Source organism: Odocoileus virginianus, chromosome 1 (genome assembly GCF_023699985.2).
Source record: "Odocoileus virginianus isolate 20LAN1187 ecotype Illinois chromosome 1, Ovbor_1.2, whole genome shotgun sequence".
Classification (NCBI taxonomy): Eukaryota; Metazoa; Chordata; class Mammalia; order Artiodactyla; family Cervidae; genus Odocoileus; species Odocoileus virginianus.
In genome coordinates, this window is record NC_069674.1 from 5,858,854 (window position 1) to 5,880,421 (window position 21,568).

Sequence of the window (21,568 nt, forward strand, 5' to 3'; positions counted from 1 at the left end):
CCCTCTAGCGGGAGCGCCGCGGCCCAGTGGGCCCGGCCCCAGCCCCGTGCCGGCGCGCCCCGGGGGCGCCCGAACACGTCGTCAGGCGGCTTGGCCGGGGATGGGTGCCCCGGGGCGGGGAAGGCAGGCATTTGCATGGGTTCCTGTCCGGGGCTTGGGGGTGGAACTTGTGGACGGTCTCCCCCAAAGTGGGTGAGTGGGTGCGTCCCCTGAGGGGACAACCCGATGGGTTGTCCTCCCTTCTTTTCCTGGTGGGGCCCAGGTGCTACCCCTGCCCTGGGAGTGGGGGGTGGGGGGACTTGGCTTCGCTGCGCTAGGCTGCTTGTTCATCCGTTGGGACAGTGTCTCCGGAGCAAGGAGCAGGTGACCCTGGCGGCCCTGTGAGCGGGAAGCTCTGGGGCTGAATCACCTTTGCATCCCCAGCCGGAGGGCTCTGGGGCTCTGCCCCTGGCCTCTGCCAATCAGGGCCAGAGAGAGGCCCTCTCTAGGGGCAGACCCCAGGTTAAGGGGCCTGAGGATCCCTTGGCAGCCTCCACCACCAGAAGCTGATGTCCTTAACGCCTCAAAGGTGTGAAGGAAGAGCTGGAGTCAGGGACGCGAGGCCTGGAGACCAAAGGGGCAGGTTTAGAAGGCCCACGGGGAGCCTGAGTGAGCCCAGCGGGGCTGAGGGGGTGGGGACGGGTTGGAAAGGCTGTGGCATAGGAGAGGCAGAGGCTCCAGGACTTGGGACGGCCACCGGTGCTGAAGCTGGGCATAAAGGAAGCAGTCAGGTTTACTATGGCCAAATTTGGTTGTGACCCCAAGGAAGGCACATTCTCAGGAAGAGAGGCCAAAGCCCCTAGAATGTTGGCCCTTCGGGCAGGTCATCCATCCCTGGTGGCCAGCACAGCCTTCTAGGGGCTCCGGAGGCCTCCTTAGCAGATGAGTGAGTACCACCAACCTCATTAAATGGGAGAGTAGCTGATGAGGAAAGGGGCTTTCCCAAAGCAGCCTGTCCTCCAGGCCCAGGGGTCTTGGGGCTAACTTCCAAGGGGTCCCCATGTTGGTCAGCCTCGTGACCAGTCCTGATCTTGCTGCGTGGGGTGTTCTTTTAAAAAGGCCCATTTAGGAGTGAGAGAGGCTATACACATGTTTTTTTTTTTTTTTAAGTCAACTCAGTGCTTCAGTTCTTGGGTGGCCTGAGCCCCACTCCCAGTGCCCTGTCTGTGCTGGCTGAGGCCTGGGCTCCATCCTGGGCCACCACCCTGGAGGTGTGAGTGACAGGGTCAGGTGGGGTGGGGGAGGCAGACACATGGACAGGCAGGTCTCACTGCTGAGGCGGCGACAGGCAGAGACAGCTGGCTGGCTGGGGGTTAGGGTTAGACACAGCGCAGGGCAGGAGGGACCGAGGGAGTGGGGGGACAGTGAGAGGAGATTCACCAGGCTCAGGGGCAGGGCAACCCCCTGCTCTGGGGAGCAGCTGCACCCCTGGGGTGGAGTGGGTGGTGCTCAGACAGTATAACAGGGGCACTGGGTCTGCAACCATGGCTCCTGGTCTCCCTCCGGCTCTCCTGGTCCCAGTCCACATCCTGGCCACCCTCCGCTTGACGGCCCCTTGGGCCCTCCCTAGCCTCTTCTAGAATGGGGGACAAGTGAGGTTTTACAAGTCTGTGGAACACTTCACTCGATGCACTGGGTTGTCCTCTATATCCCGGCTGAGCATCCGGGTAGTGGCGAGGGAACACACCTGCCTCACCTCCCTCCCCGTGACCCCCCTGGGAACCTAGACTTCTGACCTCACTGGGGTAGGGTGGGGAGTAGTTGTGGTCTGTAGGATGGGGCCATCTCTGGTGATTCAGGCAGACAGGAAGGGAGAGATGGATATAAGAGAAAATATCCATCCTTTTGACCTACCCAAGCCCTCTGGACCACCCATCACCAGTTGAGCCTCATCCCCCGCGCCCTGCCCCCCCACGCCCCACCATGGGAGAATCCTGGTGAGGTCTGACCTCAGCCCAAGCTGCTTCTAGCCCCACCTCCAAGCCTTCACCTTGAGAGTAAATTATGCGGGTGGGCTAAATCAGCCAAGCCCTTGACGGTAGAGGCTGGGAATCAGAGGAAGGGGGCGGGGACTGGTACCCAGGGGTCAAAAGCAGGGGCCCAGAGAGGAAAGTGGGTTGAGATGGGAAGGCTGGACCGCCCTGGAAATGGAGTGGGAAGCAGGCAAACGGGAAGGCGGGAGGCAGAAGTTCGGAGCAAAAGAGCCCAGCCCTGAGCTAAACGAAAGCAGCAGAGAGAGCACAAACCCCGGGCCCCTCAGGAAAGGGCCTTGCACGACCTTGGCTAGGTTGCCTTTCTCCTTGAGCCGCGGTTGCCTCATCCGTCAAGTGGGGATAGAAGGCCCCGTCAGTCCGTCTTGCAGAGGAGCGTGTGGATAGGAGCATCCTTTGAAAAGGTTGAAAGGCGCCATTAATATTCATCTTCGCGGCACCTTCCGCAAATCCGAGGCTGGCGATGCCCTGTGCAGTTAGCTGCCTGGCTTCAGTTAGCTTCCTGCAGCGAGACGCAAAGCCACCCCCCCCCCCCGCCCCCTCCGCCAAAGTCGCACGGTTCCGGCGCCCCCGCCCCTCCCCACCCTCCCCACCCCTCCCAGCCCCTTCGGCATCGCGCCGTCGGCAGCAGGGTCACGGGCCGGGGGGCTCGGGGTTGGCGGGGAGACGCAGCCCCGCGCGCCTGGAGCCCGGAGCCCTGGTTCTGACCGCCGGGCGCCTGTGTCTGCTTCACGCCCCCCGACCCCCCTCCCCAGCGCCCCGGGATGCCGTCTGGAGCCCGGATGCCCCACCAGGGGGCGCCCATGGGCCCCCCGGGCTCCCCGTACATGGGCAGCCCCGCCGTGCGACCCGGCCTGGCCCCCGCGGGCATGGAGCCCGCCCGCAAGCGAGCAGCGCCCCCGCCCGGCCAGAGCCAGGCCCAGAGCCAGGGCCAGCCGGTGCCCACCGCCCCCGCGCGGAGCCGCAGGTAAGCGGGGGTGGGGGTGGGGGGTGTCCAGCGCGGAGGGGGCGGACGCGGGACCCGCAGGGACGGGGTGGGAAGCCCGGGCGGAGAGGGGTCAGCATTGAGCAGGCGTCCCGGGTGGGATGTCTTCCCAGGAGGTGGGCTGAGGGGGCACTGGACCGGTTCCTTTGTGTGCCCACACCGTGGAGACAGGCGGTGACCGTCGCGCCCTTCTTGTCACCTACTCTGTCCCTCTCTGCACCCCAGTGCTCTGGTTCTCGGGGGATGGAGGCGGGGCTGTGGCACCAGGGCTCAGGGCCGAGCTTTAGACTGTTTCCTAGCGCGGTTGTCCAGTGCGCCTTCCTCAGAAGCCCCTCTGGCTTGACTCCTTGAAAGCCCCACTCGGGATCTTCTTAATCTAATCCCTAGCCAGTGGCGGGAGAGCCTAGGATTTGCCCCGTGGGTGGGCAGTCTCTGCTCCCTGGCGCTCTCTGGTGATTCTTAGGCTCTCAAATGTTGAGGAGTTGCCATGGTCTGTCTTCTGGACCCGGTCTGCCCCCAAGCCACCAAGGGCCAGCCTGTTTCCTTGTCTGAGCCAGCCGGTGGCACCCCCAAAAGCCCCTGCTGGTGCCTGGCAAGGGAGATACCCCTCTGGGTTTCACTGTTTAGCCAAACACACATGCTTCCTTTTGCACACCAGATGGAGTCCTATAAAAGGTGCAATATGGATTTTACCTCATTATTAAATATTTTTTTACATGTCAAGGAAAATTCACCATTTATAGGAAGCCCATGAGGAATTCTTTGCAAAGTGAGTCATTCTTTTGCAGAGTCCCTGATTTATCATGTACAACTGGAGAGTTTCACAGAGATAGTTTCTTCAAAACAAACCAGACCTTTAGTGAAACCTGCTTGTCTTGAATAGATTTTTGGCCAGGGACAGGGGCAGTGGTTGAGACCACCACACGGGGGCAGTATGCAGCCATCCCCTATGGTTGGGTTCTAATTTCTACTCGCCAAGGGTTTTCTGGGGTTGCTCCCGGGAGTCAGGAGCGGCTAGTGGATCCAGCAGAGTCCAAGTCCCAGCTGCTACCCCAGGTCAAGCCCACCAGCCACACCCCAGAGGGGAACATCCGTATCCACTCTCTCTGCATACCTGTGGGCGTGCCCCTGGGCCCTGCTGGCAGGTGGTCCAAGGGCATGAGCACCCCCTGCCCATCAGGGTCCCCTTCCTAGCTCAGGGTGGTTGGGGTGCTGGCCCTCCCCAGCTTCACACCATCACTTCCTGCTCCTGGGAGGGGGGATTGGGGGTCAGCTCCCCTCCCCACCAGCTCAGCCACCTTGGACTGTGTGCCCCTTCTCAGCAGAGAAAAAAAAAAAGTCCCCACTCTGTGCATCCCCCCACTCTGTCCTCCCAGCTGCCCAGCTTTCCCCAAACATTTCTGCAGTCCCCTGCTCTGAGCCCCTTCTAAGTCTAATTTCTCTGGCCCTGGGGATGTGGCGGGGCAGAAAAGGGGCTCCCAGGCTAGAGAAAGGACGGAGTCACCTCTGCTCCCCGTGAGAGGACAGAGGCACACACGGCCAGTGTAGCCCCTCGGGCGGGCAGATGAGTGGGCTGTGGGAACCCCAGCCAGGCGGGCTGAGATGTCGGGATAATTTAGCAGGTGGCCTCGTTACTCCCAGATCTGTCGCCATGGTAACCTGGTTTTTTCTTTAAAAAATGTACAGTGCCAAGAGGAGGAAGATGGCTGACAAAATCCTCCCTCAAAGGGTGAGTGCCTTTCACAGCAGCCCCCAGCCCACCCCACCCCCCACCCTTTGCTGCTCCGCCCTCCTCTCCCCCGCTCCCCACCACCACCACCCCGGGCCTCCTCCCCTCCCCCCCTCAGGAGCAGCGCTTCAACATCAAGTCACTTTCACTTTTTTGTTTAAAAAGCTAATTAAGAAATGAGGCTCCCCGGGGGCCAGAAGGAGAAGGGGTGGGGCAGAGGGGAGAAGCAGAGCCAGAGAGGGTAGGATCCTGGGCCTGGGGGGGGAGGTAGATTGAATTCCAGCGGTCTGTAGAAACGTAAAGGCAGGGGACAAAGAGGGGCTGAGAGCTTGGGGACCGCAGGCTGGCAGAGGAGTGAAGGGAACAGCGCTGGCCTGAAGGCCCAGCAGCATAAGAGGACCCAGGCCCAGCTGGGTCCAGAGGATGGCTGAGACCCCAGCTGGAGCAGAGCGTATCTGGGTGAGGTGTCACCATAGGGCCAAGCCACGACATCTCCTGTCTCAGGGACCCTAGGGGCCCCTGACCACTTCACAGACGCCCCAGGGAACCCAGAGGCTGTGTGACGGGGGAAAGCACAGGATGAGCAGGTGAAGACCTAAGCACTTGCTGGCCTGCATGGTTGCTGTGGCCTCCCCTAGTGATGAAACGCATGGGTCTCCCTAGTGGGAGCAGCAGTTTTCATCCCTCATGGCTGGATTGAGGTCCATCCACACTGTCCAAGTTCCCTGCCCTGAATGTGGCCAGCTCCCCGCCCACCACACTCCCACCCTCCTGGGGCCATGTGACACCCGCACGTTCCAACCTGCAAGACTGGCTGAGCCCCTGGTTCCCTGCCTCACTTCCTCCCCGCTTCCAGATCCGGGAGCTGGTCCCGGAGTCCCAGGCTTACATGGACCTCCTGGCATTTGAGAGGAAACTGGATCAGACCATCATGAGGAAGCGGGTGGACATCCAGGAGGCTCTGAAGCGGCCCATGAAGGTGCCTTGGCTTGGGGGCCGGGCAAGGTGCCAAGTCCTAGTCCCTGAATGGGAGAAGCCTGGGCTGGCCCCCGGGGACTGGCCCTGTATGACACTCTCTATCTCTACAGCAAAAGCGCAAGCTGCGTCTTTATATCTCCAATACTTTTAACCCTGCGAAGCCCGATGCCGAGGATTCTGATGGCAGCATTGCCTCCTGGGAGCTGCGGGTGGAGGGGAAGCTCCTGGATGACGTACGTCCTGGCCCAGGTCTCTCCAGGTGTCCTGGGGTGGGTATGGGGCTGAGCTGAGGCCGGTACTGGATGTGTGCACCGAAGGCTGGGGAAGTCAGCCCTGGCTGTAGGAGGGTGGTCCAGAGAGACATGCCCAGGCCTGCTTCTGAATGTGTGGCCCTACCCGGCCAGCCCCCACCCGCTCCCAACTCACTCCGCCCCCGTGGGCCCTGTTCCACGCCCACGGTCCATACCTCTCCCACAGCCCAGCAAGCAGAAGCGGAAGTTCTCTTCCTTCTTCAAGAGCTTGGTCATTGAGCTGGACAAAGACCTTTATGGCCCTGACAACCACCTCGTGGAGGTAAGACCCCAACCCCTCCTGCCCTTGAACTGGCCACAGACCACGGTCCTGGAAGAACCTAGAATGCAGTCCTGTTAGCAGCGCAGACTTGGATCAGGGACCCCCTCCCCCAGCCTGAGCTTCAAGGCCCCAACCAGCTCAGATGGGCCTGTGGGGTGACTCAGCTCTCACCCCTGGACAGTGGCACCGGACACCCACCACTCAGGAGACGGACGGGTTCCAGGTGAAGAGGCCGGGGGACCTGAGTGTACGCTGCACGCTGCTTCTCATGCTGGACTACCAGGTGCGTGCCCCCACACTCAGACACCGCACACACCCCCAGCATCCCACTTCCCATACCCTTCTAGCCAGGGTGGGCCTGGCCTGCAAGCTGTGCACCGGGAGGCCCCGTTCTCCCCTCCACCCTGCCTGCTCCAGAAGCTTGTTTCCAAGGAGCCCAGGCCCCGCAGCCCCCAAGTCCCGAGCCCTTCCTGCTCTCTTTTTGTCTCACTTTCTCATGGCCTCCTTGGCCCAGCCTCCCCAGTTCAAACTGGACCCCCGCCTGGCCCGGCTGCTGGGCTTGCACACGCAGAGCCGCTCGGCCATCGTCCAGGCCCTGTGGCAGTACGTGAAGACCAACCGGCTGCAGGACTCCCACGACAAGGAGTACATCAACGGCGACAAGTATTTCCAGCAGGTACCCTCTCCCCCAAGCCTGGGGCCATGGGGAAGGGAAGGGCCTCTGCTCAGGAACACCACCCTCCCTCCCTAACTCCGTTGGGAATAATCTTGGAGCCAGAGACCAGGCTTCTCATCCCTGCTCTGCCACGACACCGCCCTGTGCTGCCAACCCAGCAGATCGGGAACCCCAGAAAGCCAGCGGCTCTAGGGAACATGTTCTTGGCACCTGGAGTTAGGGCCCCCAGATTCTAGCTCTGGGTCCAGACACCGGGTCCGTCACTTAGCTGTCTGGAGCCTTGCTCCTTACCTTCACCACACCTGTCCCTTCTCACCCACTGGGCAGTTAGGAGAATCAAACTGCTGTGAAAACGATTCTACCAAACTAGAGATTATTAATTAATAATAACTTTAAAATAAATTCCACAGGTAGACTTGAGCAGTGAAAACAACAGTCGATGTTTATTGAGCACTCACCGTGTGCCAGGCGCTGCTTCAGGCACTTCGTGTGTAACTGATGCATTTAATTCTAATAAGCCCCCTGAGATCGGTGCCCCTGCCTTTGGCTCCCAGAGACGGAGAGACCGAGGCCGAGGTGTGAAGTTGAGCGGCTCGGGGTTGCGCCATTAGTGGTGGAAGCAGGCCTCGGGCCCAGGGCTGGCCCCCACCTCCTGGCCGCGGCCCCATGAGAGCTGGCTGCTCGGGGGGTCTTTTCAGAACGAAGGCTCTTTCAAGCGCAGAGGAGGGACCCTATTCTCTCCTACTGCAGATTTTTGACTGTCCCCGGCTGAAGTTTTCTGAGATTCCCCAGCGCCTCACAGCCCTTCTGCTGCCCCCTGACCCGATTGTTATCAACCACGTCATCAGGTGGGGCCCCCCCCTACTGCTCCTCAGAGCTGGGAGTCACTGTGGTGGTCCTGCCCCACCCCCGTCCCTCCCTCTGCCCACCCCCCGCCCGCCCGCCCGCATCAGGCCTGGGAGGCCCTTGGCCTCCGTCGGGGCAGCACGGACGCCAAGGGCTGGCCTTCCCTGGCAGCGTGGACCCGTCGGACCAGAAGAAGACGGCATGCTACGACATTGACGTCGAGGTGGAGGAGCCCCTGAAGGGACAGATGAGCAGCTTCCTGCTGTCTACGGCCAACCAGCAGGAGATCAGCGCTCTGGACAGTAAGGTGGGGCCGGAGCGCGGTGCTGCAACGGGACGGTGACCCCACAGTGACACACGTGCAGACACAGCAGGACGAGGACATGGGAGAGGAAGGGGGGGTGGCCCTGCCCACGGCCCCTTTCCAAGGACGGCCCTTCCAGGGGACAGCGGCGGCCCCCCGTCCCGCCCCCTCCCCGCTTCTCCCACCGCAGCCTGGCCGGGTGAGAGCACGTGTCTTTCTACCTGCAGATCCACGAGACGATTGAGTCCATCAACCAGCTCAAGATCCAGAGGGACTTCATGCTGAGCTTCTCCAGAGACCCCAAGGGCTACATCCAGGACCTCCTCCGCTCCCAGAGCCGGGACCTCAAGGTGAAGGGGGCCTCCAGAGGAGCGCTGAGGAGGAGACAAGCATGCCGGGGAGACAGTGAATGTCGTGCAGGGGTGTCCAGGCTCGGGGCTGACACCGCTGCCCCCTCCCAGGTGATGACAGACGTGGCAGGCAACCCTGAGGAGGAGCGCCGGGCTGAATTCTACCACCAGCCTTGGTCCCAGGAGGCCGTCAGCCGCTACTTCTATTGCAAGGTGTGGGACCCCCGCCCCGGCGCCTCCAGCTCCCCAGTCACCCCCAGAGAAACCCCCCACCCTCCCCCTCGCCATGTGGAGCTTTCCCTGCTCCCAGATGCTCCTCCAGGTGGGTGGGGCCCATCCTGTCACTCACCAGCAACTCGTCACCTGCACCTGCTCATTTCTCTACAGATCCAGCAGCGCAGGCAGGAGCTGGAGCAGTCGCTGGTTGTACGCAACACCTAGGCGTGCTGGGGACGCGAGCTGCAGGGGGCCACCTGGCCCTGCCCCGGCCCATCCCCTCGGGCCTGGCCATCACCCCCCGACGCCTTGTGGGCGAGGCAGGGGCTGGATTAAAGGTTATTTACCTGATGACAGCCGTGTGGTCATTGGCAACTGGGGCAGGAGGGGGAGGGTGGGCGGGGGGAGAGGGCAGTGGGTCCCTCTGGGAAGCTCCCCACCCCCTCCCTCAGAGTCTCCTTACTCCCATTTTTCCTAGACCTAAAAACAGTTTGGCAGAAGACACTTTTAATAACATTTTTCTTATTAAAAAAAAAAAAAAACAACAGCGGCGAGCTCTCCCAGCTGTCCGTGCATCTTGCCTGGCCTTCCCGGGCGGGGCCGGCAGGGGCGCTGTGGAGGTGCGGGGCCCCGGGCACGCTAGGTGCTGTTGGCCTGCTCCTGCTCGAACAGGGCCATGGCCAGCTGCGCGCGGCCCCCCAGCCCCTCCAGGTTGCTGAGGCGGCAGCGGTGGTAGAGTTCCTCACTGAGCCGAGGGCTGCAGTCCCGCAGGGAGAACTTTTGCACCAGCCCTGGCTCCACGGCCCGGAAAAGGTGGAGCCCTGAGAACCGGAGGAAAACATCCATCACCTCCAGCCCCTCCAGGGCTTCCTCCTCTTCCTGGCCTGCCAGTTCGGCAGCCAGCCGGGCTCGGGCCGCGAGGTAGTCCGCGTTGTAGAAGCAGCCCTCTGCCGAAGCCTGCCGGTCAAACCTGCCTCCTCCGGCAGTCCCCCGGGCGGGGTCCGCACCCGGAGGGGACGGGGGATCGGGGCCAGCCCCCGGGGGTCCCGGGGGTGGTCTCTGTGGTACCAGGGCGGGGTTGAATTCCTGGAAGTGGACTGGAAAGAAGGCCTGCCAGCCGGAGATGGCGTTCATGCGGCAGCGGTTGAGGACCTCGGGCCCCGGCCTGGTCCACACGGTGGTGAGGAAGAAGAGCGTGTCCACGGGGTGCTTCTTGGAGACCACATCCATGAGCCGCACCTGAGAAGGCGCCTCCGCTCGCACGGCGAGCCAGGCCAGCCTCGTCCCCGGGTACCGTCGCTCCAGCTCAGCCGCTGCCGCCTTCACCCCGAGGAACGGGTCTGGGGCCCCTCGGCCCCCTTCCCGCGGCCCGTAGACCAGCAACAGGGTGAGTAAGGCGTGCTCTCGGGGCTCCAGGACCCCGGCTGCAAAGGCCTCCAGGAACGCGGGGGCGACAGCGGCCTCGGTAGCCGGCAGTGGCAGCACGAGCTGCACGCGCGTGGCCTCAGTGACGTAGGGCATGGGGAGGATCTCCACGCGGCTCAGCGGCCGCAGGAGGCTGACCCTACGCGCCAGTGCCCTCCGGTGCCCGCGCTGCGTCACGGCCTCCAGCAGCAGGTCCAGCGTGTACTCCATGCCCCGCGCCGGGTCAAAGCGCCGGTAGCCGTTGAGCAGCCGCTGCTTCTGGAAGCGCAGGCGGGGCTGGTAGCGCCGGTTCAGCTGCTCCAGGGCCGTCTCCACAGCGTCGCCCACGTCTGCCCTGCTCGCCCCTTGAAGGGGGCACTTGGGGGCCCCGTCTGCGCAGGAGAAGGTGTGCTGTTCTGTGAAGTAGTCCCAGCCCAGCACCTCAAAACGAGAGTGCGGCGTGAAGGGGGCAGGGAGCCCGAGGGGCCAGCTCAGCCCCGCCTCCCCCTCAGGGGTCAGCACGGTCAGGTTCCGGATCTGAGCCTAGGGCGGGAGGGATGCCCCGTTAGTGCCTGGCGAGGGAATCGGGACCCCAGCCCGCTCCAGCGTCCTGGGTTCTGAGGTCCGTCCTGACTCCATCCACACTCAGTGAGGCCTGGCACTGAATGGCCTGTACTTGACAGCCTGTCTGTAAGGGGCACACAGACCCGCCATCCGCACACAGCTGCTGTGGGGAGGCAGACGGGCTGGGCAGAGTGCTGCCGTGGAGGGCAGAGGACCCTGACATCTGGGGCTCCGCGGCCTTTCTCTTCCCCACTCACAGGACTCACTCTCTTCACAGGAGACCTTTGTTTTCACCTGGATCCCACCTCGGACAACCCCCTGCCATCAACCAGAGAATTCTACCTTCTGCCCTTGGGCGTTTTAAAGACAGTGCTAGAAGTCCGGGACTGCGGGGTCTTGGCCCCCTCGGTGGAGAGGCACTACTGGAGAGGAGAGAAGCCCTTCTGGTGCCAAGCCCGCTCCTCAGAGGTCTCCTGCATATCCTCTCAAGTGCACCCACATCGTGCTGGGAGCTTTCACCCAGGGCACCCGGAGCCCCTTCTCCCTGGGGTGCTTCTCACTAAGGTTGGGTCAGTACAATCAGCCGCCTCCTGCCTCGCCCAGCCTCCCCTCTTGCTCATCTGTGAGCCCGGATGTCTGAAGTGCCCTCTGACCTGCAACCCCGGGCCCCGGCTCACCTGCAGCTGTTCTATCTCGCTGTAGGCCCGCTCCAGCTCCAGAGCACTGAAGCGCTTGTGGAGCCGGTACATGAGGGTCCCCTCGGAGACAGGGTGGACCGCGAAGGCACTCAGGAAAGCTGAGCTCCTCTCCGTCTCGGGGTCCCTATTTTTGGCCAGTTCAAACGAGCGATACTGCTGCCCCTGGAGGACCATGAGACCAATCAGTGCCACACAGGGAGGAGCTGCCTGGGCCCGACTACCCTCAACTGCCCTTGGCGCTCACGCCTCTCACTGCTACTGCCGCCAAGGCGGGGAGGGCATAGGAGCTCATTCTGGGGTCCCCTCAACCTTCGTCTTACTCTCACACTGGATTTGGGAAAAAGAGAGCTCGCTAGGCAACTAGGATGACCTCGCCCCCAAAGAATCCTGATGTTTCTCACAAGAATGAAAGCCGAGAGCCAGCAGACACTGCCAGGACTCCGGTCAGTCGGGGAAGAGGAGGGCCCCTCTGGGACCGTCCCCTCTTCTCCAACCAACAGGGAGGCTCCCGGGCCACCCCCCTCCTCCAAGGAGAGCGGTCCCCTCTAGGGCACTCCCAGGTCACTGGAGACCGTGCAAGTGTTGGGGGGAGGGCAGAGCACGAGGGGCCAGACAGGAGGACACTGGTGAGGAAGGGACATCTTTCAGGCTTGCTCAGACGGTCCCTGACAAGATGCCACTTTTGATGGACCTGGGGAATCTAAGACTGCCAGAGGGGGGTAAGGGAGAGCAAGACAGGTGACTGGGGCTGGGGAGGGCACAACGACCACCCCAGGAACTGCTGGGAAAGGGCCAGCAGCCCCCTGCCTCGAGACCAGCCGCTGGGTCCCTGCTAATTTGTCGGGGATGGGGACTAACTTGAAAGGGCTGTCACCTGGTGTTGAGAGACACAGCCGATGCCCAGAGAGTCAATGAGGCAGCGGCCGAGCCACTCGTCAGGACGGGCACTGAGAATGTCTCCGCGGCAGCCATCCAGATGTGGCCGCAGCCGAAGCAGGAGGCTCCGTGACAACAGGTAGCCAAAGCCCCCGTGGCAGTACCGGGCCTGCTCGCCAGCGCCGATGAACTCCTCCGCCCGGCCCAGGTACAGGTCCTGGTTGATGCTGAGGTGGCCAGCCAGGGCCGCCAGGCGGGGGGCCTGCACGTACGTGTCGTCCTGCATGATGAAGAACCAGTCGTAGTCGGCCCCGAAGTGTGTGTGAAGATGGCGCAGGGTCTCGGACATGAGCCAGGCTGGCCGTTCGTCCCCATGAGACACCACCTGCATCCCTGCTGGGGTCCGGGCCCCTCGCTGCCCAGTGAAGTAGAGCAACCGGGGGAAGTGGTGGGCCACTGTGCGGTTCACAGCCACAGCCAGAGTGGACAGTGTGGCCCGGGAGGTCAGGACAGCCACCAGCAACCGCTCGCGAGAGCCCAGCTCCGTCTGGATGTACCGAGTCCTGGGAGGAGACCAGCATGCCAGGGTCAACTCACTAATCTTTAGGAACCCAGCGTGTCCAGCATATACCTCCCCCCAGGAATTAGCGAGTCGGAGTTGAGACAAGAGAAGGGGGAGACCTCCTCATCAACACTGATGAGCTACTGGAGAGAGCGTCCACTGAGTAGCTGACACTGGAACTGATCTCGGGGAGAGGTGGACCCAGGATGGATTAGATGCAACTCCTGCCCTGCCGAAGAACATCCGACCACTAACTTAACACCAATGGGTGAGGCTTTCTCAAGCCTGAGGAGGAGGAAAAAAAAAACTGGAAACATGATGGAAAATAAAGCAGAGAACTGCTCCAGGGAGGCTAACAACGATTACCAGTGACCATGGATAGGACATGGAGGCAAGGACTCGGAGCAACCCTGAAGTGGGGTGTGGGGACGATGCACATACGCGCACGTTAACTCTCACCTGAGCACCTTCTTGTAGGGCTTGTTGGGATCCCTGTAGTAGGGGACAATCCGGGGTTTGAAGTCTTCGTCGTTTTGGTCAAGCTGAGTTCTTGAGTCTAGACTCTGTGGCCCTCCGGCTTCCCCCACAGCCTCTACGCAGGGATCGTCCCCCTCCCCCTGGATCCAGGACACCCGCAAGAGGCTCAGGCTGCATCCCAGAGACAGCCCCAGGATGAGGGGCAGTGCCGGTCGCAGCAGGGCCAACACTGAGCTTAGCCGCATGGCGGTGGGCCCTGCCATGTGTGCCCCGGAGGGCACAGCCTCAGGGATCAATCAGTGACCAACGGGCTCTTTCAACAAGGGAGCCTGGGGCCAGTGAAGTTAACGAGAGAACAAGGCTGTGTTTGCTTCCCGGCCCGGGATCCCCGAGAAACTCCTGCCTTGTCTTCTGTTGCCAAGGCGCTGGTTCTAACCCTCAGTCCAAACGGTAATAAATATCAGAATCAATTTCACCCACTAACGGTGGGTCCTCTAGTCCAGAAGAGGAAGAAGCAAGACTCAGTCCTGCCAACCTAATCCCCAAAGAAGGACTACACACATCTGGTGACAGGATCTAAGCAGAGAGATGGCGGCAATTGATACAGTTGGCCTTAGGGAAAAGCACATTGGCCATCAAAACACCAGCGCCCAGCGAGAGGAACCTGACTCCACAGGCCTTTCCCAAAGAGCGTGTGGGAGGGGCATACATCTCACTCACTCACTGAAGGGGCTGTCAACCCCCCGGGCAGTCACAGAGATGGAGCCCAGGCCTTCCTACTCTCTCCACCTGTGTTAAGGAAACACTCGGGCCAAAGGAACTCCTCCTCCCGGCAGTCAGGAGCAGTCAGGAGCCACTGGCGCCGCTCACAAAACTTATGCCCCACCTAATGAGGTGGAGGGATGTGGTGACTCAGCACGGAGGGCAGCCTCAGAGGAGCACAAAGGCTGATGGAGCTGCCGGGTAGGGCATTCTTCTCTGAATCCCCAGTGCTGAGAGCCCGAGGCCGCCCACCATCCTCCGAGAAGAGACAGGGGGCCGGTGACAGGCCACTCCGGCTGTTGTCAAGAGCGATTCTGTGGCTGTTTCTTCCCAAGGGCCCAGACACCAGAAGCAAAGCGAGAAGACGACAAGCAGCTGGCGCGGGCGGACGGATGCTCGGTTGTCAAACCCTGCAACTCCCCGCCCCACGGCTCCCTCTCAGCCGTCAGACCAGCTCCAGGCCTAAGAAAGGAGGCCCAGAGGGAGCTTGGGCCGTTCGTCTCGCAGCAGAAATAAGAACTGGCTGCGTCACGGGCTGTCAGAGGAAGAGGGGCAGGGAGGCTCCGTTCGGGCGACGGGGGGAGAGAAGGGCAAAGACCCCGCTCTCAGACTCGACCGGGCGGCGGACACCGAGGGGACACGCCGGGGGCCCGCCGAGGGGAGGCCCCTGCGGCCGGGCCGGGGGCGACGGCAGGCCGATATAAGGGGCGGCCGCCGGCCGGGGTATAGCCGGTCCCGGGGAGCTCCGGGGGGCGAGGACGTGGAGCTGGGACCGGAGCTGGGGTCGCTCCTCTGGAGCGACGCCCCCTTGCAGGGTTGTGGGGAAGGACGCGAAGGGGAGAACAGACCCCAGGGCTTCGCCGAAGCGCCGGCTCCACCGCCGCAGCCGCTGCCACCTCACAGCCCGGCCCACTCCTTCCTCTTCCGCTCGCTGTCAGTCCCCGTCTCTATGGTGACCGCATCCGGCCGCTCGCTCCGCCGCCGCCCTCTCTATGGTCGTCCCCTCCCTCCCTCGGCGCCGCCTGCGGGCCGGGTTGGGTGACGTGCTCGTCCCGCACGCCCTCGGCCTTCCTCCGCCCGGAGCCGGCGCGCGTTCCGCATCCCCTAATGCGAGTGGACCCAGCCTGAATCCGAAGGTGACCCAGATCTTCAACCTCGACTCCCTTCTACCCTAGGAAAAAACTCTTCTCCCCTTCGATGAGCGCGTTTCTACCTCCTTGGGCTACTGCTCCCAGCGGGCTTCCCGAACCCCATCACCTACTCAAGTTATTTCAGAAATGTTTGTTGTTTGCCTACTAAGTTCCAGACCCATGGTCGATGAGGTGGGCATGGTCCCTGCCCTCAGTTGGAGACGGGTATTAAACACACATTGACAAAAAATAAAAATAAACATTTAAGTTTAGGTCGAAATTACAAACTGTCCGAAGTACCATTGCAGAAAAGTAAAGACTTCAGTGGAGAAATGTGGCAGGAAGAATTAGACTGAGGATTTGGGAATGCTGCGATCCAAAATTCAGTACGTTTTACCCGGGCGGAAAGAGGAAGACTGGCCCAGAGAACTGGGAAGGCCAAAGCAGCTAAGGCTGCTGAGTGAGGGGACAACAGGTTAAAGGAGGCTGGAAGGCAGGTGGGCCTTCAAGCAACTATGGTGGGTTCCCACCCAGGATGGCACATTCTTAGGGGGCAGTTTGGAAATGCAGGAAGGCAGTTTTGTTGTCAAAGAATTGAGGGGAGAATGCTACATGTACATTACAAGATTGTATTGCACTAGAATTGTTCTACACAGCTTTCAAATGCCCTATGAACATTCATTTTAGAGGAGAAAAAATGGTTAAAATCATCTACTTTTTGAGCCTGTGTTTTATATGTAATAAGTAATTTTCCCGGGTTGTAATGTGTGCTGAATTTTCAAAGAATGTAACTATCATGTAAATGGGAGGAAGCCTGTACTTCAGTTTTGTCCTGGAATGTACTTGTTACCATTTTGTAACAAGTGAATGACTAATAATGTTTTCCAGCATACGAAGTAACTTTTCTTGTAAAAGATTTCCTTTTCTTTCTTCTGTTATCATTACACTAATTTTTTGAAATTTGTGTAGTTAGGTTGTCACAAATGAACTTTATTTCAAAAGAGGAAAAGAGGTGTTATTTGAAAAGTTCCTTATTAAAAGAGAACATTGGGACTGGTAGAGTCAGGAACCCATTCTAGGAGGCCCCTGGGATGGAACACAGCCCCACAGTTCCCCTTTACTGTGTTTTGGTCTTACTCTCAGAATGACTGCAATTTGATCTCCCCTCAACAACTGGCACATGGAAGGTGGTAAATGGCTTTTAGGTTCCAGACCAGCATTGTCCATTAGAAATATAATGTGAGCCATAAATGTAAATTGTAAATATTCTGGGGCTATGTTCTGTTTAATTGCTTAGTCCTATCCAATTCTTTGTGGCCCCCTGGACTGTAGTCCATTAGGCTCCTCTGTCCATGGACTTTCCCAGGTAAGACTACTGGAGTAGGTTGCCATTTCCTATTAGGAGTGGGATTGCTGGATCATATGACAACTGTATTTTTAGTTTTTTAAGGAACCTCCTTACTGTTCTTCATAGGAGCTGCAATGGTTTACATTCCTACCAACATTGTAGGAGGGTTCCCTTTTTTCCACACCCCCTCCAGAATTTAATTATTTGTAGATTTTTTTGATGATGGCCATTCTGACAGGTGTGAAGTGATACCTCATTGTATCATTTCTTTAATAATTAGTGATGTTAAACATCATAATTTTAATATATTAAATATATCCCAAATATTAACATTTGAACACACTGTTGTTCAGTTGCTCGGTCCTACCCAACTCTTTGAGACCCCATGCACGCCAGGCTTCCCTGTCCTTTACCATCTGGAGCCTGCTCAAACTCAGGTCCATTGAGTCAGTGATGCCATCCAACCATCTCCTCTTCTCGTCCCCTTCTCCTCCCACCTTCGATCGTTCTCAGCATCAGGGTCTTTTCCAATGAGTCAACTCTTCCCATCAGGTGGCCAAAGTATTGGAGCTTCAGCTTTAGCATCAGTCCTTACAATGAATATTTAGGATTGATTTCCTTTAGGATTGACTGGTTTAATCTCCTTTCTGTCCAAGGGACTCTCAAGAGTCTTTTCCAATGCCACAATTTGAAGGCATCAAGTCTTTGGCACTCAGCCTTCTTTATGGTCCAACTGTCACATCCATACATGACTACTGGAAAAACCATAGCTTTGACTAGATGGACCTTTGTTGGCAAAATAATGTCTGCTTCTTAATATGCTGTCTAGGTTGGTCATAGCTTTTCTTCCAAGGAGAAGAAATTTCATGGCTGCAGTCACCATCTGCAGTGGTTTTGAAGCCCAAGAAAATAAAGTCTCTGTTTCCATTGTTTCCCCATCTATTTGCCATGAAGTGATGGGACCGAATACCATGATCTTAGTTTTTTGAATGTTGAGTTTTAAGCCAGCTTTTCCACTCTCCTCTTTCACTTTCATCAACAGAGAGGCTCTTGAGTTCCTCTTCACTGTCTGCCATAAGGGTGGTGTCATCTGCATATCTGAGGTTACTGATATTTCTCCCAGCAGTCTTGATTCCTGCTTGTGTTTCATCCAGTCTGGCATTTCCCATGATATACTCTACATATAGAGTAATCAATATAAAAATGGAGATATTTTAGTGTTTTTCCTATCCACATGCAATCTTCAAAATCACCCCCACCTCATGCATATTTCACACTTACAGCATATCTCAGTTCAGACTAGCCACAATTCAAGGGCTCCATAGCCACATCTGGCTAGAGGCTACCACACTGAACAGCAAAGTTTGAGACCTTTCTCAGTTACTAAGTTTCTAGGTAACTCTGGATGAAACATTTCCTCCCTTGGGTCTCAGTTTCTTTGTATTTTAAATGAAGAGGCTGGACCCTGCTTCCTGTTCCAGCACTGACCTTCGGTGATTTTCATATTTAGCCAAGCCTTTCCTCCTCTGATCTCTCTCCCTCTTATTTCACCATTTCTTTTCCCTTCAGATCCTAAAAGATGATGCTGTTAAAGTGCTGCACTCAATATGCCAGCAAATTTGGAAAACTCAGCAGTGGTCACAGGACTGGAAAAGGTCAGTTTTCATTCCAATCCCAAAGAAAGGCAATGCCAAACAGTGTTCAAACTGCCTCACAATTGCACTCATCTCACACCCTAGCAAAGTAATGCTCAAAATTCTCCAAGCGAGGCTTCAACAGGCTTCTACGTGAACCGAGAACTTCCAGATGTTCAAGCTGGATTTAGAAAAGCCAGAGGTACCAAAGATCAAACTGCCAACATCCGTTGGATCATCAAAAAAGCAAGAGCGTTCCAAAAAAAACACCTACTTCTGCTTTATTGACTACACCAAAGCCTTTGACTGTGTGGATCACAACAAACTGTGGAAAATTCCTAAAGAAATAGGAATACCAGGCCACCTTACCTACCTCTTGAGAAATCTGTATGCAGGTCAAGAAGCAACAGTTAGAACTGAACATGGAACAACAGACTGGTTCCAAACTGGGAAAAGAGTACTTCAAGGCTGTATGTTGTCACCCTGCTTGTTTAACTTATATGCAGTGTACATCATGTGAAATGCTGGACTGGATGAAGCACAAATGGAAAGGAACTAAAGAGCCTCTCTCTCGATGAAAGTGAAAGAGTGAAAAAGCTGGCTTAAAACTCAACATTCAAAAAACTAAGATCATGGCATTTGGTCCCATCACTTCATGGCAAATAGATGGGGAAACAATGGAAACAGTAAGAGACTTTATTTTCTTGGCCTCCAAAATCAGTGCAGATGGTGGCTGCAGCCATGAAATTTCTTCTCCTTAGAAGATAAGCTATGACCAACCTAGACAACATATTAAAAAGCAAAGACATTACTTTGCCAACAAAAGTCTGTCTAGTCAAAGCTATGGTTTTTCCAGTAGTCATGTATGGATGTGACAGTTGGACCATAAAGAAGGCTGAGTGCCAAAGACTTGATGCCTTCAAATTGTGGCACTGGAAAAGACTCTTGAGAGTCCCTTGGACAGAAAGGAGATTAAACCAGTCAATCCTAAAGGAAATCAATCCTAAATATTCATTGTAAGGACTGATGCTGAAGCTGAAGTTCCAATACTTTGGCCACCTGATGGGAAGAGTTGACTCATTGGAAAAGACCCTGATGCTGGGAAAGAATTAGGGCAGGAGGAGAAGGGAACAACAGAGGACGAGATGTCTGCATGTTGGACACGACTGAGCAGCTAAACGGAACTGAACTTTCCCTTCATGCCCAGGTCTGTCCTCTGCAAGAGACCTAAACCCTGGGTGAGAATGGCAGAACTTCTAACTTTTCTAGGCCACTCTTACTGTGCTGGAGGAGACTTCGCCCAGCAACTGTTAATTTATGGGAAATCATGGACGGGATTGGATGGTCTGCAGGTAGATTCAGAGAAGTAACTCGTTAGTCCTTGCCATCCCAAGTCACTTTACAGAGCTGGAGTGGTTCCCAGTACAGATTTGAGTTTCAAATACAGATTTGAGTTTCCTATCAGCAATGCTATTTTTTTAATAGCACTGTGCCTTTATTTCCAATCTGTAAAATGGTATTTATACCCACTTTAGAGTCTGTTAGGGGAATTAAATGTGATGGCATAAATGGAGTATAATTATGTTAGTTCTCTGTAACCTGAAACCTGCCTGTAACCAGGCATTTTAATGAGGCTGGGAGAGGCAGGCATATTGTAGACCTCCCAGGAGGCTAGGTGCTTGCATGAGTAATTTTATGTGAACCACAATCATATACAACTTCCTTGTTTCATAAAGAAGGGCACTGCAAGCAGTTAACTACTATCTGTATATCTCTACCTAGAACAATGCTTTGGCCCATATGGCACTTATTACCTACATGTCATGATCTGTTTCCTTTTAAAATTTTTCATCTTGTCGGTTGAAAAATAATGCACAATGTGACAGTTGTGAGTTAAGTTTTATTTGGGGGCCTAATGAAGATTATAGCCCAGGAGACAGCCTCTCAGATAGCTCTGAGAAACTACTCTGAAGAAGTAGGGGAGATGAGTATATATTTGATTGGTGGCGGGTGGAAGTGGTGGGGGAAGGGGGTATGTGCAGTCAAGCACACATTTTGGCAGAAGGTTGTTCCTAGCCACAAAGAGCAGATGTCTCTACTTTTCTAGACATGAGAAGATGCAAGAAATTGGGCTCATAAAATCTTCCCCAGAAAATATCTGAAGGTCTGTTTTGTCAATTTTCCCCAGAGCACAGAGTGTCTCATTCCTGATCTGTGTCCTGAACTCTTTTCAAGGTGTGTGGACGGTCCATGACTGCAGTAGCTAGTGACCTCATCGTTCTAAAACAGGATAGTGAGCAATAACTTTTAGTTGGCATTCTTAACTGTGAGCTCTGTGAGACCAGGGAATGACGTACCACTATTGCAACTCTAGTATCTTGCTCTGAGTCACACGTTGGTGAAGGTTAGTCTAGGAAAAGGCATGCTCAAAGGCAAGAGGTGTGAAATGGTATGGCTTACCTCAGAAACGCAAGTAATTAGATTCTACTGGAGCATCAAGTTTGAGAAGGAAAACTAATTCCATGAGGAAGTGAAGTGAGCTCACTTTTTTTTAAAGGGTCTGGGGGGTCTACTTTTGGATTAGGTGCTTCGCTTAAGCCGAGGAGCAAACAGATCTGCAGTTTCCAGTGCCGGAAATAGTGGCTTCCTCTGCTCCCTCTAGCCGTGCCCCTGTGGGAGGCACTACTGATCAGAAACCTGGAGAAGTATTTGATAGACTATACATTTAGGATTTGCTTACTGCAGGCTATGAGAAGTCCGTGAGGGGTTTTAAACCATGAAAAGTAACGAGGGGGAAGGAAGAAAGGAAAAAAAAAAAAAACAAAACGGGCAAGTGACGTTATAAAGGTAAACTCCGAAGTCTTGATTTTCACTTCAGGGCTCTTCCCATCAAACTTACTGGCTTTGGATGAAAACTTAACAAGTTCTGCAGTGGGTAGGCAGAGCAGCGACGATTCAGGAACAACGCTCGGCACCGTCTAAAGTTTGGTTATCATTGGACCAGCCTCTAAAGCTTCGGTTTCACGGAACGAGGACGCCTTTCCTTCACGGAGGGATAATTCTGTTCTTCGCATCCTCTCGGAAACGATGAGCGTTTTCCCGGCCCTCTCTCACCGATCGGCTCACCCTTCCTCCTCCTCCTCTTCCCCCCCGCCCCCCGCCATTGTTTCGACCCATTGCTGCCTGACGCCTGCTGGGAAGTGTAGTCGCTCGCCCTGCTGTCTGAGCCGGTTTGGCGGCCCTGATGAAGCCGGTAGCTCCGCATAACCCCCCAGCTATTCCAGAGGAGGGGGGCGGGCCGGGGATGGCCCAGCTGCTCCTCTGAGGAGCAAAACTGGGACTCGCCGCTTCCGGCCCCCGAAGCGGACCGCTAGCAGAGAGGGCTCTGGGACTCCAGTCCCCCTCAGCCGCGCGCATCGTGATGAC

General features: G+C 56.9%; 2 protein-coding genes across 4 annotated transcripts in view; one reads left to right on the forward strand and one right to left on the reverse strand.

Annotated features, from left to right (window-relative positions):
* Positions 1-9,038, forward strand: part of SMARCD3 (SWI/SNF related BAF chromatin remodeling complex subunit D3) — a 33,497-nt gene extending 24,459 nt beyond the window's left edge. For both annotated transcript variants that reach the window (XM_070453958.1, XM_070453907.1), the window contains 12 exons: positions 2,786-2,997; positions 4,702-4,744; positions 5,601-5,723; positions 5,833-5,955; positions 6,200-6,295; positions 6,477-6,578; positions 6,810-6,971; positions 7,722-7,819; positions 7,989-8,124; positions 8,349-8,471; positions 8,583-8,684; positions 8,859-9,038. In XM_070453958.1, coding sequence (XP_070310059.1) covers positions 2,786-2,997; positions 4,702-4,744; positions 5,601-5,723; positions 5,833-5,955; positions 6,200-6,295; positions 6,477-6,578; positions 6,810-6,971; positions 7,722-7,819; positions 7,989-8,124; positions 8,349-8,471; positions 8,583-8,684; positions 8,859-8,912 — 1,374 coding nt within the window. In that variant the 3' untranslated portion in view covers positions 8,913-9,038. The remainder of the gene's footprint in view (positions 1-2,785; positions 2,998-4,701; positions 4,745-5,600; positions 5,724-5,832; positions 5,956-6,199; positions 6,296-6,476; positions 6,579-6,809; positions 6,972-7,721; positions 7,820-7,988; positions 8,125-8,348; positions 8,472-8,582; positions 8,685-8,858) is intronic.
* CHPF2 (chondroitin polymerizing factor 2) lies at positions 7,392-14,972 on the reverse strand. Of its 2 annotated transcripts, XM_070453652.1 has the most exons (6): positions 13,251-14,972; positions 12,228-12,792; positions 11,333-11,515; positions 8,821-10,634; positions 8,343-8,495; positions 7,392-8,143 (listed from the first exon to the last, which is right to left on the reverse strand). In XM_070453652.1, the coding sequence occupies exons 1-4, from the start codon at positions 13,529-13,531 to the stop codon at positions 9,327-9,329; spliced, it is 2,337 nt and encodes a 778-aa protein (XP_070309753.1). In that variant the 5' UTR covers positions 13,532-14,972; the 3' UTR covers positions 7,392-8,143; positions 8,343-8,495; positions 8,821-9,326. The 2 variants fall into 2 exon arrangements, with proteins under 2 accessions (XP_070309753.1, XP_070309711.1); XM_070453610.1 differs by having other exon boundaries at positions 8,343-10,634.
* Positions 14,973-21,568: the final 6,596 nt, after the last annotated feature.